The sequence below is a fragment of the Artemia franciscana genome, chromosome 15 (genome assembly GCF_032884065.1).
Source record: "Artemia franciscana chromosome 15, ASM3288406v1, whole genome shotgun sequence".
NCBI lineage: Eukaryota > Metazoa > Arthropoda > Branchiopoda > Anostraca > Artemiidae > Artemia > Artemia franciscana.
In genome coordinates, this window is record NC_088877.1 from 24,439,583 (window position 1) to 24,455,563 (window position 15,981).

Genomic DNA, 15,981 nt, shown 5'->3' on the forward strand with positions numbered 1-15,981 from the left:
TCCACTTTTTTGAATATACATAAAAAAGATCCTGATTATGCTTACGTTTTTAAATAACTAGAGTAATGATTTCCATGCCCATCATAGACACCATTAGGGAGGTTCAGGCAGGGTAATTCTTCCCCCTCTGGAAATATGAAGACGCTAAAAAGTGTATGAAAATTGAAAAGGAGATGTGTTCCTATTTAAAAATGAAGATCCTGATAAGACTTGCCCCCCTCCCCCAAGGAATTTCAAAATGACACTTAGGACGCCCCTGAAGAATTTCAGTAGGCTTCAGTGACTACAGTGATACAAGGACTAAATGAATGATTAAAACAATTCAATCCTCAATTACGCTTACTTCCTTCATAAATTTGATTTACCGTTTCAGATTGCGAAACATCAATTATGAGAACATACCTGAGTAACAGTTTTATCGTACTCTTCAAAAATTTCAGCTAGTGTCGTTTTTATATTCATAATGAGTATGCATTATAGACTCAGGTGTTTAATTGTAATACTTTGGATGTCTACTGCGTCTTTTTATGTTTTTAAATACAGGTATTTAGATCCTACTTTGAAAACCAGAAAGGGAGAAATAAAAGAAGATATGGACATTGATCAGTGGATGGATAATAGAAAGATTCTTTACAAAGAAAGGGCGAAAATGGTCGAATTAGCATGCGAAAAATTTAAAATTCGTCGTGGTGAAATTACCAGGGGGAATTTCTTTGGAATTGGCAATAACTTAAACGTTCGTCGTAATCAAGGTATGACGTTCTTTTATCCTACCTCCGTTCAGATATTTTTTTTTTCCATAACCATACACAAGGACGGCAATTAACAGGTTCTGAATGGGAGGGGGAGGGCTGTTGCCCCTTGAAGTTAAAATTTGTTTCTTTATTTTTGAGAGAGAATCGAACGAAAAACGAAAAGAAACCTATCAAATATATTCCAATTTTTCCCACGTTCACTTAAAAAAAAACTTGCCCCCTCCCCTATAGTTTCCTAAATTCGTGCTTTTGGTTGTTCACGTTCTTACATTTTTCATTCGGATTTCCTTCAGTTTAACTTATCAACTGAGCCAAAGATAAACACAACTTGAAGTGAGTTCGATTTTGTTTCCTACCAAATTCTATGTTTTTTGAATTGGATGATAATGGAGGTCATGCCATGTTTTGAAATATGAGATATACATGAGATATGAGATATACATTTATTAAAAAAGGAAACAAACATTATTCAGCATTCGCCTGCCAAGAAAGGCAATAAGCTTGGAAGGGCAAGCGAGGTTATCACCCTCAGCTAATTAAAACCACATTCATATCACGCTACTCAACACAAAAGAAACTCAACTGATGAACGAAGAAAGGAAAAAAAGAAAGAGGAAAAGACGAGAAGAAGATTGAAAACAAAAAATTAACAGCAAAAAAAAATTAGGGAAATGCTTTGAACAGAATGATAACCTGGAGCGGGCATCACATCAAAATCACCCACGAGATAACTGAAACTTCTTTGCCCGTAACTTGAACGTGGGAAGATTAGGCGCATTTTTAACACCCTCGGGCAATATCTTCCAAACATGGGGATCATAATGCCGAATCAGAAAAGATGACCGAATGATACTCCTAAACTCATGAGTTAACTTATCAGTTCTTGTATTATGATCTTGATGGTCTTTATCAAAAGTAGAAAGATTTTCAAAGGCAGGAGTGAACGATTCGATATTAATACGAGAAAATCACGACTTGATAATCTCGAGTTTGGGATGCATTTTATATCCCAAAAGATATTCTTTTTAAAATGTTCATAAGCAGGAACCTCATCAGAATAATAAAATTCCGATAATAATTTTACAGCTCTATTCTGAAGTTTTTGTACTCTTTTGAAACCTGTTACAAAATTACTTGCCCATAGATAAGCGTCCATAGCTAATATATGGGCAAAATATAGAAAAATAGATCATTTTTCGAATTTTTTTGGACATGATTTTTAATTCTTCGCATCTCTCCAAGACCTCTGCTTAATCTTTCAGCTATCGCAAATGAATGGTTTTTCCACGACAGGTTCTCATCAATTAAAAACCCCAAGTATTTCGTTGTTGCTACTCTTTTTATCAAATTTCCTCGAACCGTGATTTTATCATTTCCAACACTTGACGGAAGTCTAGAAAATATCATGAAAAAAATTTAGAAAAGCTTAGGGTTAACAAATTCTGTTGAGAAAAAAAAAATTAAAAATTCAGAGACCGCATTATGAATTTTACTATGAAAAACACCAAGCGAAGGTGTAGCCAGAAAGAGCAAAGTGTCATCTGCAAACAAGATGACACCAGAATTCGACAGGTAATGTTTCACTCGATCAATAAAAATGATGAAAAGGAGGGGTCCCAAGGTTGACACTTGTGGGGCACCACACTCCATTTTCTTTTTTGAAGATAAAAATGATCCATTATGGACTATCTGATACCGATTGGTTAGATATGATGAAAACCACTCCAGGCTTGAACCCGTCGCCCCAATCAAGTTAAGAGCTTGAATAAGCTCTGAGTGGTCCACCGTATCCGACGCTTTTCTCATATCCAAAAATGCAGCTGCGAGTATGAGACAAGATTCAAATGCATAATTAATCCAATCAACCAATTTTAGATGGGACAAAGATTCAAATGCATAATTAATCTAATCAACCAATTTCAGAACTGCCATATCCGTAGATAGCCCTTAACTGAACCCAATTTGGTTTTCCATTAGAATTTTATTCTTTTCAATATAATAGTTTAACTGGGCATGTATCACTTTCTCATACTCACGTAATTTTTGCTGGTATGGGTTTGGCTCAGCTATTTATCGCAATTGCTGTACGCTTTGAGTTTTATTTATTTATTGACAGTGATTTGTGGTAGTTATAGGCTTGGAAGATTATTTGGCTTAATTTTTACCCATTCTTGGCTTGATGGCTTGGCTTGATTTGAAAAAAAAAACACTTAACAAATTTGTGCTTAGTCCAGCCCAATTCCAAGGAAAATGGCGGAGAGAATAATATTTGTCTGAGATGGGGCTAACCTAGGTCTCTGTAGCCTAGCTATAGAACCTTCTGAGCTAGATATAGATTCCTTTCCTTTACAATTTCTTTCTGCTTTGCAGAGCTGCTGGTATTTGCTGACATCAAACAGTTCGTGGTAACGAACTGTAGTAAGGAGCGACCCGGCTCAATAGTAACCAAAACTCTAAAAAATGGAATCTTGATATCAATAGCTGCATCAAAAGAATTGCATTTTAATGCTGATTTTGAATATATAAGTTTAATCATGTTTAGGATTACCCATCAAAAGTTACGAGCCTAAGAAAATTTGCCTTATTTTAAAAAAACAGGGGGAAACAACCCCTAAAAGTCGTAGAATCTTAACGAAAATCATACCATCAGATTCAGCGTATCAGAGAACCCTATTATAATAGTTTCAAGCTCCTATCTCCAAAAATGTGGAATTTTGTATTTTTTGCCAGAAGCCAGATCACAGATGCGTGTTTATTTGTTTGTTTCTTTTTCCCAGGGGTGATCGTATCGACCCAGTGGCCCTAGAATGTTTTGAGAGGGCTCATTTTAAGGGAAATGAAAAGTTCTAGTGTCCTTTTTAAGTGACCAAAAAAATTGAAGGGTACCTAGGCCCCCTCCCACGCTAATTATTTTCCCAAAGTCACCAAATCGAAATTCTGAGATAGCCATTTTATTCAGCGTAGTCAAAAAACCTTATAACTATGACTTTGGTGACGACTTACTCCCCCACAGTCCCCGTAGGAGGGGCCACAAGTTACAAACTTTGACCAGTGCTTACATATAGTAATGGTTATTTGGAAGTGTACAGATGTTTTCAGGGGGATTTTTAGGTTGTGGGGGGGGGGGGGGGTTGAAAAGAGGGGAACATATTAGGGGAGCACCCCTTGTATGAATTTGTTATGGGGGAAGAAAATTTTCATGAAGGGAGCGCAGGATTTTCTAGCATTATTTAAAAAAAATAATGAAAAAATAAATATGAAAAGATTTTTCAACTGAAAGTAAGGAGAAGCATTAAAACTTAAAACGAACAGAAATTATTACGCATAAGATGGCATCACCTCCTCCTAATATCTCGCTGTTTACGCTAAATTATTTTTAGTAATTTCAACTATTTATTCTACGGCTTTTGTGATTCAGGTGTCATTCTTAAGAAATCGGGAAAAATTTAAGCTTTAGTTTAAAGAGCGAGGTACTGACGAGGGGGTGAACCCCTTCATGTACGAAATAAAAACATGAGGATACAGAAGTTCGTTACGTAAGCTAATTTGTAAGTTACGTATATTTTTTACTAATAAGAACATTCGTAAAAAATTAAAAGTTTTAGTTGCCTTTTTAAGTAATCAAAAATCGGAGGTCAACTAGGCCTCCTCCCCCGCTTCTTTTTTTCTCAAAATCCTTCGATCAAAACTATGAGAAAGCCATTTAGCCAAACAAACAAATATGCAAAATCTCGTTTTTATTATTCATCTGCGGAGAGCCAAAATCAAAACATGCATTGATTCAAAAACGTTCAGAAATTAAATAAAAAAAAAAAAGTTTTTTTAACGGAAAGTAAGTAGCTACATTAAAACTTAAAATGAACAGAAATTACTTCATATATGAAAGGGGCTGCTTCCTCATCAACGCCCCGCTCCTTACGCTAAAGTTTTTTATGTTTTAAAAAAGCAGAGTTAAGAGAAAGAGTCAAACTTTAGCGTAAAGAGCGGGGCGTTCAAATACGAAGTAATTTCTGTTCGTTTTAAGTTTTATTGTCGCTCCTTACCGTTAAAAAAATTTTTTTTTTATTTAGTTGCAGGAAGGCTTGAACCTTCTTTATTTAGGTTTTCAACTGAGTTATTCGAATATAGACTGTATTTTTGAAATGTTTTGGTGCTAACTGAGAAATCAGTTTTAAAGTAGATGCTATAGCCTTGGTTAGATCCAAGATCTATTTTCCAACCCCTCCAAATATGGTCATTTTCTACATGTTGAGCTCCTTAACTGGATGTTGATTAGGAGCCAGTGGAGAGAAAGAGTCTCTATGTACCATGGGGTCATTTTCTGTATGAGTCGGAAGTTCCTTCTTCAAGACCTCAGCAGCAGTCCACATTGGGATATTATTGATGAATTAGTAAGTAACAACAGCTTTCTTTTCTATGAGTATTGGACACTCCTCGGAGTTAGGAGCATGGCTTTTCATTGCAAATTGGGTACTCAAGTACCTACTCATCCTTTACTGTCTCGGATTAGAAACATTCTTCAAGAGTGTGTCGTCCACTACATAATAGACAACTTCTGCCTCTGCGGCAAATAGATACCATGCGGCCAGGCACGTACGCAGGAATTTTTTTTTGGGGGGCCCGAAACCTTCTAAACAGCAGATATAAAATAGCGCTTTTTTTATTTAGTAATCCAAAAAGCACGTATATCGGAAAATACAGATCAACCTTAATCTGTAGTATTGTAGCGTATGAGTACGGAGTAATTTTTGTTTGTTTTAAGTTTTAATGTTGCTCCTTACTTTCAGTTAAAAAAGCTTGTTTTTTTTTATTTAATTATGATAATAGAATCATCTGGTCCAAGTCTTTCTGGCATTGAGCCGTAATGGCCCCTCCGCTCATGTTTTTGTATGTGATCAAACAGTTTTCTTTTTGCAATAGCTGTTCCACTCCCAAATGGAGTCTCATTTTGTTCTCTACTGTGGTTTACTAGTCTCATTTTGGACCTTCTACTCGTAGGGCCAGAATCCTTACATTGCAATTACTTAGGTCAGGGGTAACAGGACTAGTAACTGTCCTGTCAGTCATGACAAATAAATAAAATGCCAAAGCTTAAAAATAAACGGCTAAAAGAGCAAAGTCAAATAAATAATACAAATACAAGCAGGGGAGCCCTGCCAATATTCGGCTAACCTACATAGAGAAGGCAAACTAAATCAGAAACAGGCACTGCTCTAAGTGTCCAGGCAGGGTAGAAAAGGATTGATAAGTACCCTCAAGCAGGTACAGTCAAAACAAGCCTAGCCACAATTGTATCGCACACCAAGTGTACAGGCGTCAGGGACCCAAAGAGGAGAGCCCCTTGTATTTGCTCAACAAACCGTGTCACAGAGCATTCTCCAATAGGGAAATAGTAACATTAAATATATTTGGTATATTTGAAATTCAAATTGTCTTTTCTTCTCTCCATTTATTTGTATTGCAATTTTTTTTCGAAGACACCAACTAATGAATATTTACTCTTCTTTGTATGGAATTCTAGAAGTCCAAAATTATTTGCAGCATAGTGAAAGAACAATTACAATAATAATAATAACAATTTAATAATAATACTAATTTCTGTAAATTATTTTAACTAAACATCTTAAATTCTTTAAATGTCCTTGAGATTCCTAAAATATGTATGTGTTTCATATAGAATAATATTTCGTAGGTGATTGGATGATTTATGTATCTCAAAAAGGCCAACGGTAAAATGCCCTTGGACTCGATAGCATGACAAAATTGCTGGTCTTGTTAATGTCCTGTTTCAGCAAAAACGCAGGTTGACTTCTATAGCATATGATCTAAGTTGAACAAAGATCTTCTTGTATGGCTTAAACCGTATATTTTTTTAAAACTAAAAAAAAAACCAAAGATTATTTTTAAAAAAATTCCTGATGAAACTAAAAAGCGAAGTTGAATCTTATACCGAATAAAAGTTACCACAAACAGCTGAAAACAGCTGTTTCAAACGAGGTGGTTTATAATATATCCCTGTATTTGAAGGATTCTGACAATAGCCTATCGCCCCTTCTTCATAATAGCCGATACGCACTTATACAATATAGGTTAGCAAATTGAAAATAGGCACTGGTAAATAAGAAGAAACTTAGTATTGCTTCATCTGATAATGAAAATAGAACTGACTAATTGAATTTTAAAAAAAGGCCATAACAAAAAGATTCTGACCAATAGCGGTTCTGACCAATTGAGGTTCAGACTATTAGCAAGTGACGAGAAACAATAGTTTTCCAATTCAAGATGAAAAAAAGAAATCCTCGAGTGTCTTTTAAACCTGTTTGGTTTCAAAGATGACTCATCCATCGGCATGGATTTTTCAAATGCTATATAATCAGCAAATTATTCAGAGACGTCGAGAATTTGGCCCAAATAGTGCGGTTTTTGAAAGTAATTTAAAATCTTGGATTTCTTTAACTCTGGTAAAAATAAAACCCTAGTTACTGTCATAAGAGGGGTGTATCGTATTTTTGGTAGGTAGAACCGACCGAAATATGGAAAACACCTGTAGATTTAAGAGAAAACTCATTCAATACATTTTTTACTAATTTGATTAAGAATGGTCTAACATATTTCGTCTAAAACCATTAACTAATTATAATGAATTTGTATCAAAAATGTTTTTGGGCTATACACCAAAAAAGCAAGGCTTGCAGTATAAACTTGCCCCTGAATTCTTTTCTTTTTATCTCGATGAATTCGCATATCTTTTATTGGGTTGCGAGAGCAACACTTTGGTTTTGTCCCGTTTTTTTTTTTCTTTTGTTTGTTTTTTTTCCTATGCCGCCGATCTCCTGGAAAATTATTCAGCTTATTCCTGGAAACTGGTAAGGGTCTAACCTGTGCGGTTTTTACGGAAAGTATGGACCTCAGACTGGATTGATGAATATGACATTACATTTTGGAAAGCTCCACAGCACTCTTGCCTTGGGCCGAAAAACCGCCGTTTTTGCTTGTCCCCGAGCAAGAGCCTATGGTGTGCGAAGTCAAGTGGAGTTATATAGCCTATGTCAGAGAGTAGTATCTGAAGTTGTGCAGCAAAGCTTTCGTTTCATCAAACCATGTTTCTGCTTTCGAGTGGAAAGCTCCGCTCTAGCAGGCAAGCAGGCAGGCACCATTTTCAAATTGAAGATGGATTAAAATCTATAAGCGTTAAATATATGCGGCAGTTACCTGGCCCCACAGCCAATATATTTTCTTTGGGTGATAAACAGAAAAATTTACAGAAGCAAAAATGTGACATTTCCCCACAGGTCCGGAAGTGCTGCCATCTATTGTTCCTACCCATTTCTGTTCGTGATTTCAGCTGAGTTTATCATTCGGTTTTTCGGACTTGGGATTGCGGTAAAGAAATGGTATCAGATATGCCTAATAAACTTTAAAAGTTCTCTCATTGCTAAAGAAATGGGAGCTTATCCTTTGCTCCTTTCTAAGTGGTGACGTTAGAAAGTTGGCCTACGGCAAAAAAAACAACTTTTGAAGTAAGACAGATAGAATTTTTTTTCGACAGCAATCGATAGCTCTTGATGAGCTGATCAAAGTATGTGACATCCATTGGTACAAAAATTCTTTCATGAGGTATACCAGTTTGAAAGTTTCAAGGGGTTGACCACTTCAGCAGTAAGGTACACATTGAAACGTTATCTAAGCCGATACAAATTGTGAGATATATAGAGGACTTGTAAGCAACAGTCGGCTGTTAGGTAATAATCACCATCGGCAATGAGGGGTTATCAACTTTTTCCAGTTGGTGTATCTATTATTTAATTCCAGTGTATTTGATGGTAAAACCGATTTGGTTCCAGTGGTAAGACATGTAGGGGACTTGTAAGTAATAATCTGCTGTTAGGATACAGTCAACTTCAGCGATGAGAGGTTTGCACCTATGCTAATTTGTGTACCCATTTATTTGTTTCCGGCAAGCTTGATGCCTATCACGGAAGAGGGACTTGTAAATAAGAGTCGGTTCACTTTGGGCGAGAAACGGCTGTTAGCTCACAATCATCTTCGGCAATGAGGAGTTTGCCACTTTTGCCAGTTGGTGCACCTATTATTTGTTTCCTGTGTATTTGATGGTTAAACCAATTTGGTTCCAGTGGTAAGACATGTAGGGGACTTGTAAATAATAATCGGCTGTTGGGGTACAGTCAACTTCAGGGATGAGAGGTTTGCAACTATGCTAATTGGTGTACCCATTTATTTGTTTCCGGCGAACTTGATGCCTATCACGGAAGAGGGACTTGTAAGTAAGAATCGGTTCACTTTGGGCGAGAAACGGCTGTTAGCTCACAATCATCTTCGGCAATGAGGGGTTTGCCACTTTTGCCAGTTGGTGTACCTATTATTTGTTTCCTGTGTATTTGATGGTTAAGCCAATTTGGTTCCAGTGGTAAGACATTTAGGGGACTTGTGAGTAATAATCAGCTGTTGGGCGACAATCATCTTCAGCGATGAGGGGTCTGCAAATTTTGCTATTTGGTGTACCCATTTATTTGTTTCTGGTGAACTTGATGTCTATCACGGGAGAGGGACTTGTAAGTAAGAATCTGTTCAGTTTGTGCTAGAAATGAGTGCAAATTGGTGCACATTGTATTCGATCTCTCTAAGTCTGACAGAATTCAGTGTTTACGCAACGGGTACAAACGATAACGTAAGACAATGGGGTAGTTTCGTAATAATTAGTGTCACCTATGGTATTTTAATCCTGAAAAGTTACGGATAGCTATAAAATACCAACTAGATTATATAAGATATTGTTCCAAGTTTTCACCCGTCACGATGTCTACGATTGAAAAGGATAAAGTTCAACTGGCTGCAAAGTCGATATAGTCCCTTCTTTCGTTACTATTTAGTTGTTGTTTTTTCAACACTGAGGAATTTGATCATGTGATTACTGATCGATAGCGAAGAAACAAAGACAAAGTGTTGCTCTCGCAACACTTTAGTCGGTGAAGCCGGACAAAGGTTGCCGTAACACTTCACGTTGCCCAGACAACGTAGGTCTAGTTTGTTTTCCTTTTCAATCCTGACTGAAATTCCTTCAAGTAATGGTGCTAATACTTTTTTAATTTGGTATTAGTTTGAAATGTTAGGTATTTTTTACAATTCCAGTTTTATATTTTTTTTTCTCACGACGGCTCTTGCATATAGAGTAGAAATATTTATTTGGTAAAATTTCACTGTCTTAAGATTGTTCCTCGATGCTTTACCTTTCGTTATTTGTATTAAGGAAAGACATTATCGTAAAATACTTTTGTGAAACAAATTAATTTGCTGAAAAACGGGCTACTATGTGTATATTTTTGGACAACCGTGTTCTTCGGTGATAACAAGTTAAATAGCCTGAGATTTGATTAAAAGAGCGTATATTCGTCTTTCTTGCCTTGTTCTGTTGTAAAGTCCTCTACCAAATATTTCTTTTCCCCCTGCACCGCAAATGGTCGGTCAATCATAAAGAATATGTCGGGAATTTAAAACAAGCCTTATTAATACTATTATGCCTGAGATATGGTATTGCCCTTGTTTTGATAGGATTATGTTTTTACTGATAAGTTTTACTAAATCCTGGCTTGGGATTTACATAAATAAAAAAAGGTTTTTACATTTTTCGGTAAGGCTAAAACCGTCGTTGATATCTCGGTATGCTATTTTCCCTTAAGTAAGAACGCAATTTAGGCAATAGTGATTGTAAAAATCTTTTGTTTAAGTTGCATACAGATTCAGCAGCTATGAAAGTACGAAATAAGTGTTTACTTTTCCACTAGTATTAGCTAACAGACAATTTTTGCAAGACAGGTTTTTCCAAAGGCCTAGATTATTTTACCACTCTGCACAACGACAGTGCTAATAACTAACCTTCTTCAAAATGTAGTGAGCTGGGCTGGGTTCATCTTACAAAAGTTTTATTACGGTTTACAAAGACGAGCATTTATTGTAGATTTTGTGTAATTAGAGTTCTTATTGGGAACTATAAGCTACCTGATATGGGGTTTCCAAAGGATCTTTTTTTGCATTTATGTTTCCTCTTCCGTAGTGCAATTGTGATGTTGGGATTGATGGACATCACACTTAAATTTTAAGTTATTTTTGTACTCTAGCGTGAAATGCTTTTGTAACATGTAAATTATATCTCAAGTTTGGAATTCTAATTTGACTGCAGTGTCAGTAATGGTGTTCCGTCAAAATATGGTGAGCAAGACTGGGCTCAACTTTCGCCACGAATTTTTATGATTATCGAGAGCAAAGATTCATAGCAGATTTTTTGAAACTATAATTATTATTTGTATCAGGTATTGAGAGGCATTCAGAGCTATGTCCTTGTACTCTGCTCTCCATTTTTTTACTACAATTTTTTTTTATGAGTAAACAGCGCATTTAAGGATGAACTTATTTCGATATTTTAAAGGTGCGGCATTTTCGAGGTACGTAAATTATTTCTTAAGTTTCAAGTTCTAATGTGCGCATCTTTGTTTTAAAATTAAATTTAAGTTTTTTATTTTATTATAAGCTGAAATTTTTTTTTTGCAGATTCTAGGATTGAGAATCCAGATCCGTCTCATTTCGCAGTGATTAGGCCTCACAAATCTATGGCATGTCTGATAAACAAAGTAGCTTCCACATCGTTGGCTTCACATCTTTTGAAATTGAATGGTTATGAGGATCTAGGACCAAGTCCACACTCAGGATTAGATAGAATTGCACCAAAGGTGTTTATCTTTCCTTGATATTAATTGCTGAAAGCTAAGGAATTCAGTATTTTATTCCACTGTAATTTTTTATTTTTATAGTCAATGTGGTAAGCACAAAAGAAATTATTTGTAATATAATTTATTTTCAGTAAAGTGACAATGACGGAGCAGGCTTTATAACTGGTACTTCCTTGTTATACAAGAACACACGCGAGAATTAATCATATGAAGTCATAATGAAATGTAATCATAATTAATCATAATGAAATGTACTGAAGTATAGTAAAAATATTATAGTTTAGAAAAACATTTGGTCTATACATTTGCGTATTAGGGGGGGGGGGTAAAGCATAGCGTATATTAAATACGTAACATAAACAAACCTATTTTATCCTAACCAAAATACCAACTGAATCAAACAGTTCGTGGTAACAAGGAGCGACCCGGTTCAATAGTAACCGAAACTCTACAAAATGGAATTTTGATACCAATAGTTACATCAAGAAAATTGCATTTTAATGCTGATTTTAAAAGTATAACTTTCATCAAGATTAGTCTTACATACCAAAAGTTACGAGCCTGATTAAAATTTGCCTCATTTTAGAAAATAGGAGAAAAAAAACCTAAAAGTCATACAATATTAACAAAATTCACACCATCAGATTCAGCGTATCAGAGAACCTTACTGTAGAAGTTTCAAGCTCCTATCTACAAAAATGTGGAATTTCGCATTTTTTGCCAGAAGACAAATCACGGATGCGTATTTACTTGTTTATTTGTTTTTTTTTTGTTTTTTTTCCCAGGGGTGATTGTATCGACCCAGTGGTCCAAGAGTTTCGCGAGAGGGCTCATTCTAACGGAAATTAAAAGTTCTAATATCCTTTTTAAGTGACCAAAAAAATTGGGGGGCACCTAGGCCCCCTACCACGCTCATTTTTTCCCCAAAGTCACCGGATCAAAATTCTGAGATAGCCATTTTATTCACCAGAGTCGAAAAACCTAATAACTATGTCTTTGGGGACGACTTACTTCCCTCGTAGTCCCCGTGGGAGGGGTTGCAAGTTACAAACTTTGACCTGTGTTTACATAGAGTAATGGTTACTGGGAAGTTTACGGACGTATTTAGGGGAATTTTTTGTTTCGGAGGGAGAGTTGAGGTGGGGGGGGGTTACGAGGGAGGATCTTTCCATGGAAAAACTTCTCATGGATGAAGAGACTTTCAATGAAGTGGGCGCAGGATTTTCTAGAATTATTTAAAAAAAAAAACAATGAAAAAATAAATATGGAAATTTTTTCTACTGAAAGGGAGGAGCACCATTAAAACTTAAAACGAGCAGAAATTATTGTGCATATGAGGGGTTTACCTCCTCGTAATGCCTCGCTCTTTACGCGAAAGTATTTTTAGTAATTTCAACTATTTATTCTACGGCCTTTGTGATTCAAGGGTCATTCTTAAGGAATTGGGACAGAATTTAAGCTTTAGTGTAAAGAGCGAGGTATCGACGAAGGGTGAACTCCCTTATATGCGCAATAAAAACATACGAATATAGAAGTTCATTACGTAAGTTAATTCGTAAGTTACGTTTATATTTACTAACGAAAATGTTCGTAAAAAAATTAAAAGTTCTAGTTGCCCTTTTAAGTAATCAAAAAATTGGAGGGCAACTAGGCTTCCTTCCTCTCTCCTTTTTTCTCAAAATCTTCCGATTAAAACTATGAGAAAGCCATTTAGACAAAAAAAATTAATATGCAAATTTCGTTTTAATTATTTATGTGCGGAGAGCCAAGATCAAAACATGCATTAATTAAAAAACGTCCAGAAATTAAATAAAAACAAGATTTTTTAAATGAAAGTAAGGAGCGACATTAAAAACGAACAGAAATTACACCGTATATGAATGGGGCTTTTCCTCCTCAACGCCCCGCTCTTTACGCTAAAGTCTTTTTTTACTGTTTTAAGAAGTGGAGTTGAGAGAAAGAGTCAAACTTTAGCTTAAAGAGCGGGGCGTTGAGGAGGAAAAGCCCCTTTCATATGCGGAGTGATTTCTGTTCGTTTTAAGTTTTAATGTTGCTCCTTACTTTCATTTTAAAAAAAAACTTGTTTTTTTATTTAATATTTAATTAAGATGTATTTTCCCACCCAGCCGATGCTGATTGTCTGGTATAAAGGCCATGAAAATCGGTTACTGTCTCTTGTCCGGGATACGTTTTCTCGTGTGTGTTCTATATAACAAGCAAGTACAATATGATTTTACCGTTAGGGGAGGGGGAAGGGGATAGTTGCCAGACCCTCGTTTACAGCGATTCAAGTTTAATTTCTGTATTCAATTTAATTTGTACTGGTTTTGATATTCATCTGTTCATTTATATTTGTGACCTCTCTGCCGTGTGTTTGTTTGTTATGATCTGTTATTTTGTTTTTGTTCATTTTGGGCCTCATTTATTCTTTAGTAGTAATATTTAGTCGTTTTGAGCTTGAATTATTATAGGAATTTATTTTTCCTCATCTGAGGTTTAAAATGGCTCATTTTTTCTTTGAAAAACCTATTTTTCGGAAATTTAAAAAAAAAATTAATTTCTGTTTGTTTTGATTGCCAAAGTTTCAAGTTTTCCAGCATTCCCCATTTCAACATCAAAGTATTTTTCAATATCAAAGTTTCATCAAACCACCGAAACATCAAAGCTATATTGTTTGCAGCCACAATAGTAGCTGTAGTAGTAATCACCCTGAAAGTTCCAAGTTAATACCCTTACCTGTTCCCAAATTACTACAGATATGCCGTTTAGATAACTTGGTTACAGATAGCTTCTTTATAATTAGCTCAACATGCCTCTCAACATTTATCGAAATTCTGCCTCAATAACCATCGACTTTTCGAACAAACCCAGGATAAAACATTCCTCCTTTCCCAATGATACATCTTTCATGTAAAAAAAATGGAAAAACTGTGTAACTTAAATTCCTTGCCCAAGGGGGCTTTGGAAGCTTGGTATTCCTAGAGGCATAGCTATTAGACTTTGCGATTATATAAAACAAAATGACTTTTTAACATTTCTATTAGTGTTAAGGTGAACAAGGGTAAGGGGAGGGGGGAAGTTGTCTATCGTTCTTTTTCCAACATCCTTCTCAACATGCCTTTAAAGTTTCAGCTTCGTACCCTTAGCCGTTCCTCATATATTACTGCTGTGTCCTTTTGACAACCCTTCTGCATATGTGTGCATTGATGTTATTTAACATCCCTCTCAACATTTTCTGAAAGTTCCAACTTGATATTCCTAGCCTTTTTAGAGACTCAAACTTGCCGCATTTTCCCAATAGCCAGCCTTGTATGGCTATACAAGCAATAGGCAACTTGTATCATTTACAACAGTTGCTCCAAAGGCTGCTCAGAGTTGCTTTATCTCCAAATGAATAGCTATTAGACTTATCGACCAGCTTCAACAAGATAGTTATTTCGAAAATTTCATCGGATATCCTGGGAGGTAGGGCAGCTAAAAGCAGAATGGGGGGAGACTGGTTTCCCTCTGACGGATTTTTTAACATATTTTTTAACCTACCCTGGAAGTTTAAACTTAATTCTTGTGATATTGCAAATATACCTTTTTAAGAATTAGGATGCATACATAGTATTGCAAAACTTAGTTTAATATACCCCCAATCATTCCCCGAAGTTCACCTTTTACCCTTAGCCTTTTCGAAAAACAAAAAATATACATCCCCCTTTTGCTAATGATAAATCCTGCATGTAAAAAAGGGTAAATTGCATAGTTTACAGCCTTTACCCTGGAAACCTTGGAAGCATTGCATCCCCGGAGGCATAGTTACTAAAGCTTTTAACTGTTTTGAACCTAATAGCATTTTCAAATTTTTGACTAGTGACGAGGAAAAGAAGTTCTGATGTTGGAACGCCATCAAAAGGAAACTCCGGAATTAAATTTCAGGCGACATGTGATTAATTGATAATTAGCTATTAATTGTTTAAATAGATGATTGTAATATTTAGTAAAAGAATATTAACCTAGAAGTATATTTAATTTCAATTTTTAATTAGACTAAGCACTAAAAATAATTCGCAATAGTGTGATGAAAATACAAATAATAATAATAATCATGTTTAGTTGATAAACACGTAATTTTCATTCAAAGTAATAAGCGGTAATTTGGCTTCGTTAAAAGCACATGACAGATCAGTTGCTACTGAACTTCGTTCATATCATTGAATATGCAGGAACAGCAATGATTACACAATTTATTCATGACTGTTTACAACAAGGATAATAGCCAAAATGACTTCAAATGCCTTAAATACTATTACCAGACAGTATATTTCATTCACATCCAAGGTATACCGCACGCTACTTGTTGAACTGTGTTTCACTAGATTTGTGTCAATTGCAAACCACCAGGTCTCTTGGTTCCTTAATATATGCTTAGTATATTATTAATTTAATATCCAATTTATACTTTGGTTATTCTAAAAATTATCCATATCAAAAGT

At 35.5% G+C, this 15,981-nt stretch overlaps 1 protein-coding gene across 2 annotated transcripts in view; it reads left to right on the forward strand.

Annotated features, from left to right (window-relative positions):
• LOC136036230 (carbohydrate sulfotransferase 11-like) overlaps positions 1-15,981 on the forward strand; it is a 57,227-nt gene that overhangs the window by 11,351 nt on the left and 29,895 nt on the right. Inside the window, exons 1-2 of one of the 2 annotated variants that reach the window (XM_065718324.1) lie at positions 449-752; positions 11,322-11,500. In XM_065718324.1, the coding sequence (XP_065574396.1) occupies positions 464-752; positions 11,322-11,500 (468 nt within the window). In that variant the 5' untranslated portion in view covers positions 449-463. Of the gene's footprint in view, positions 1-448; positions 753-11,321; positions 11,501-15,981 lie in introns of those variants that run through there. The other variant, XM_065718325.1, reaches the window with a different exon arrangement.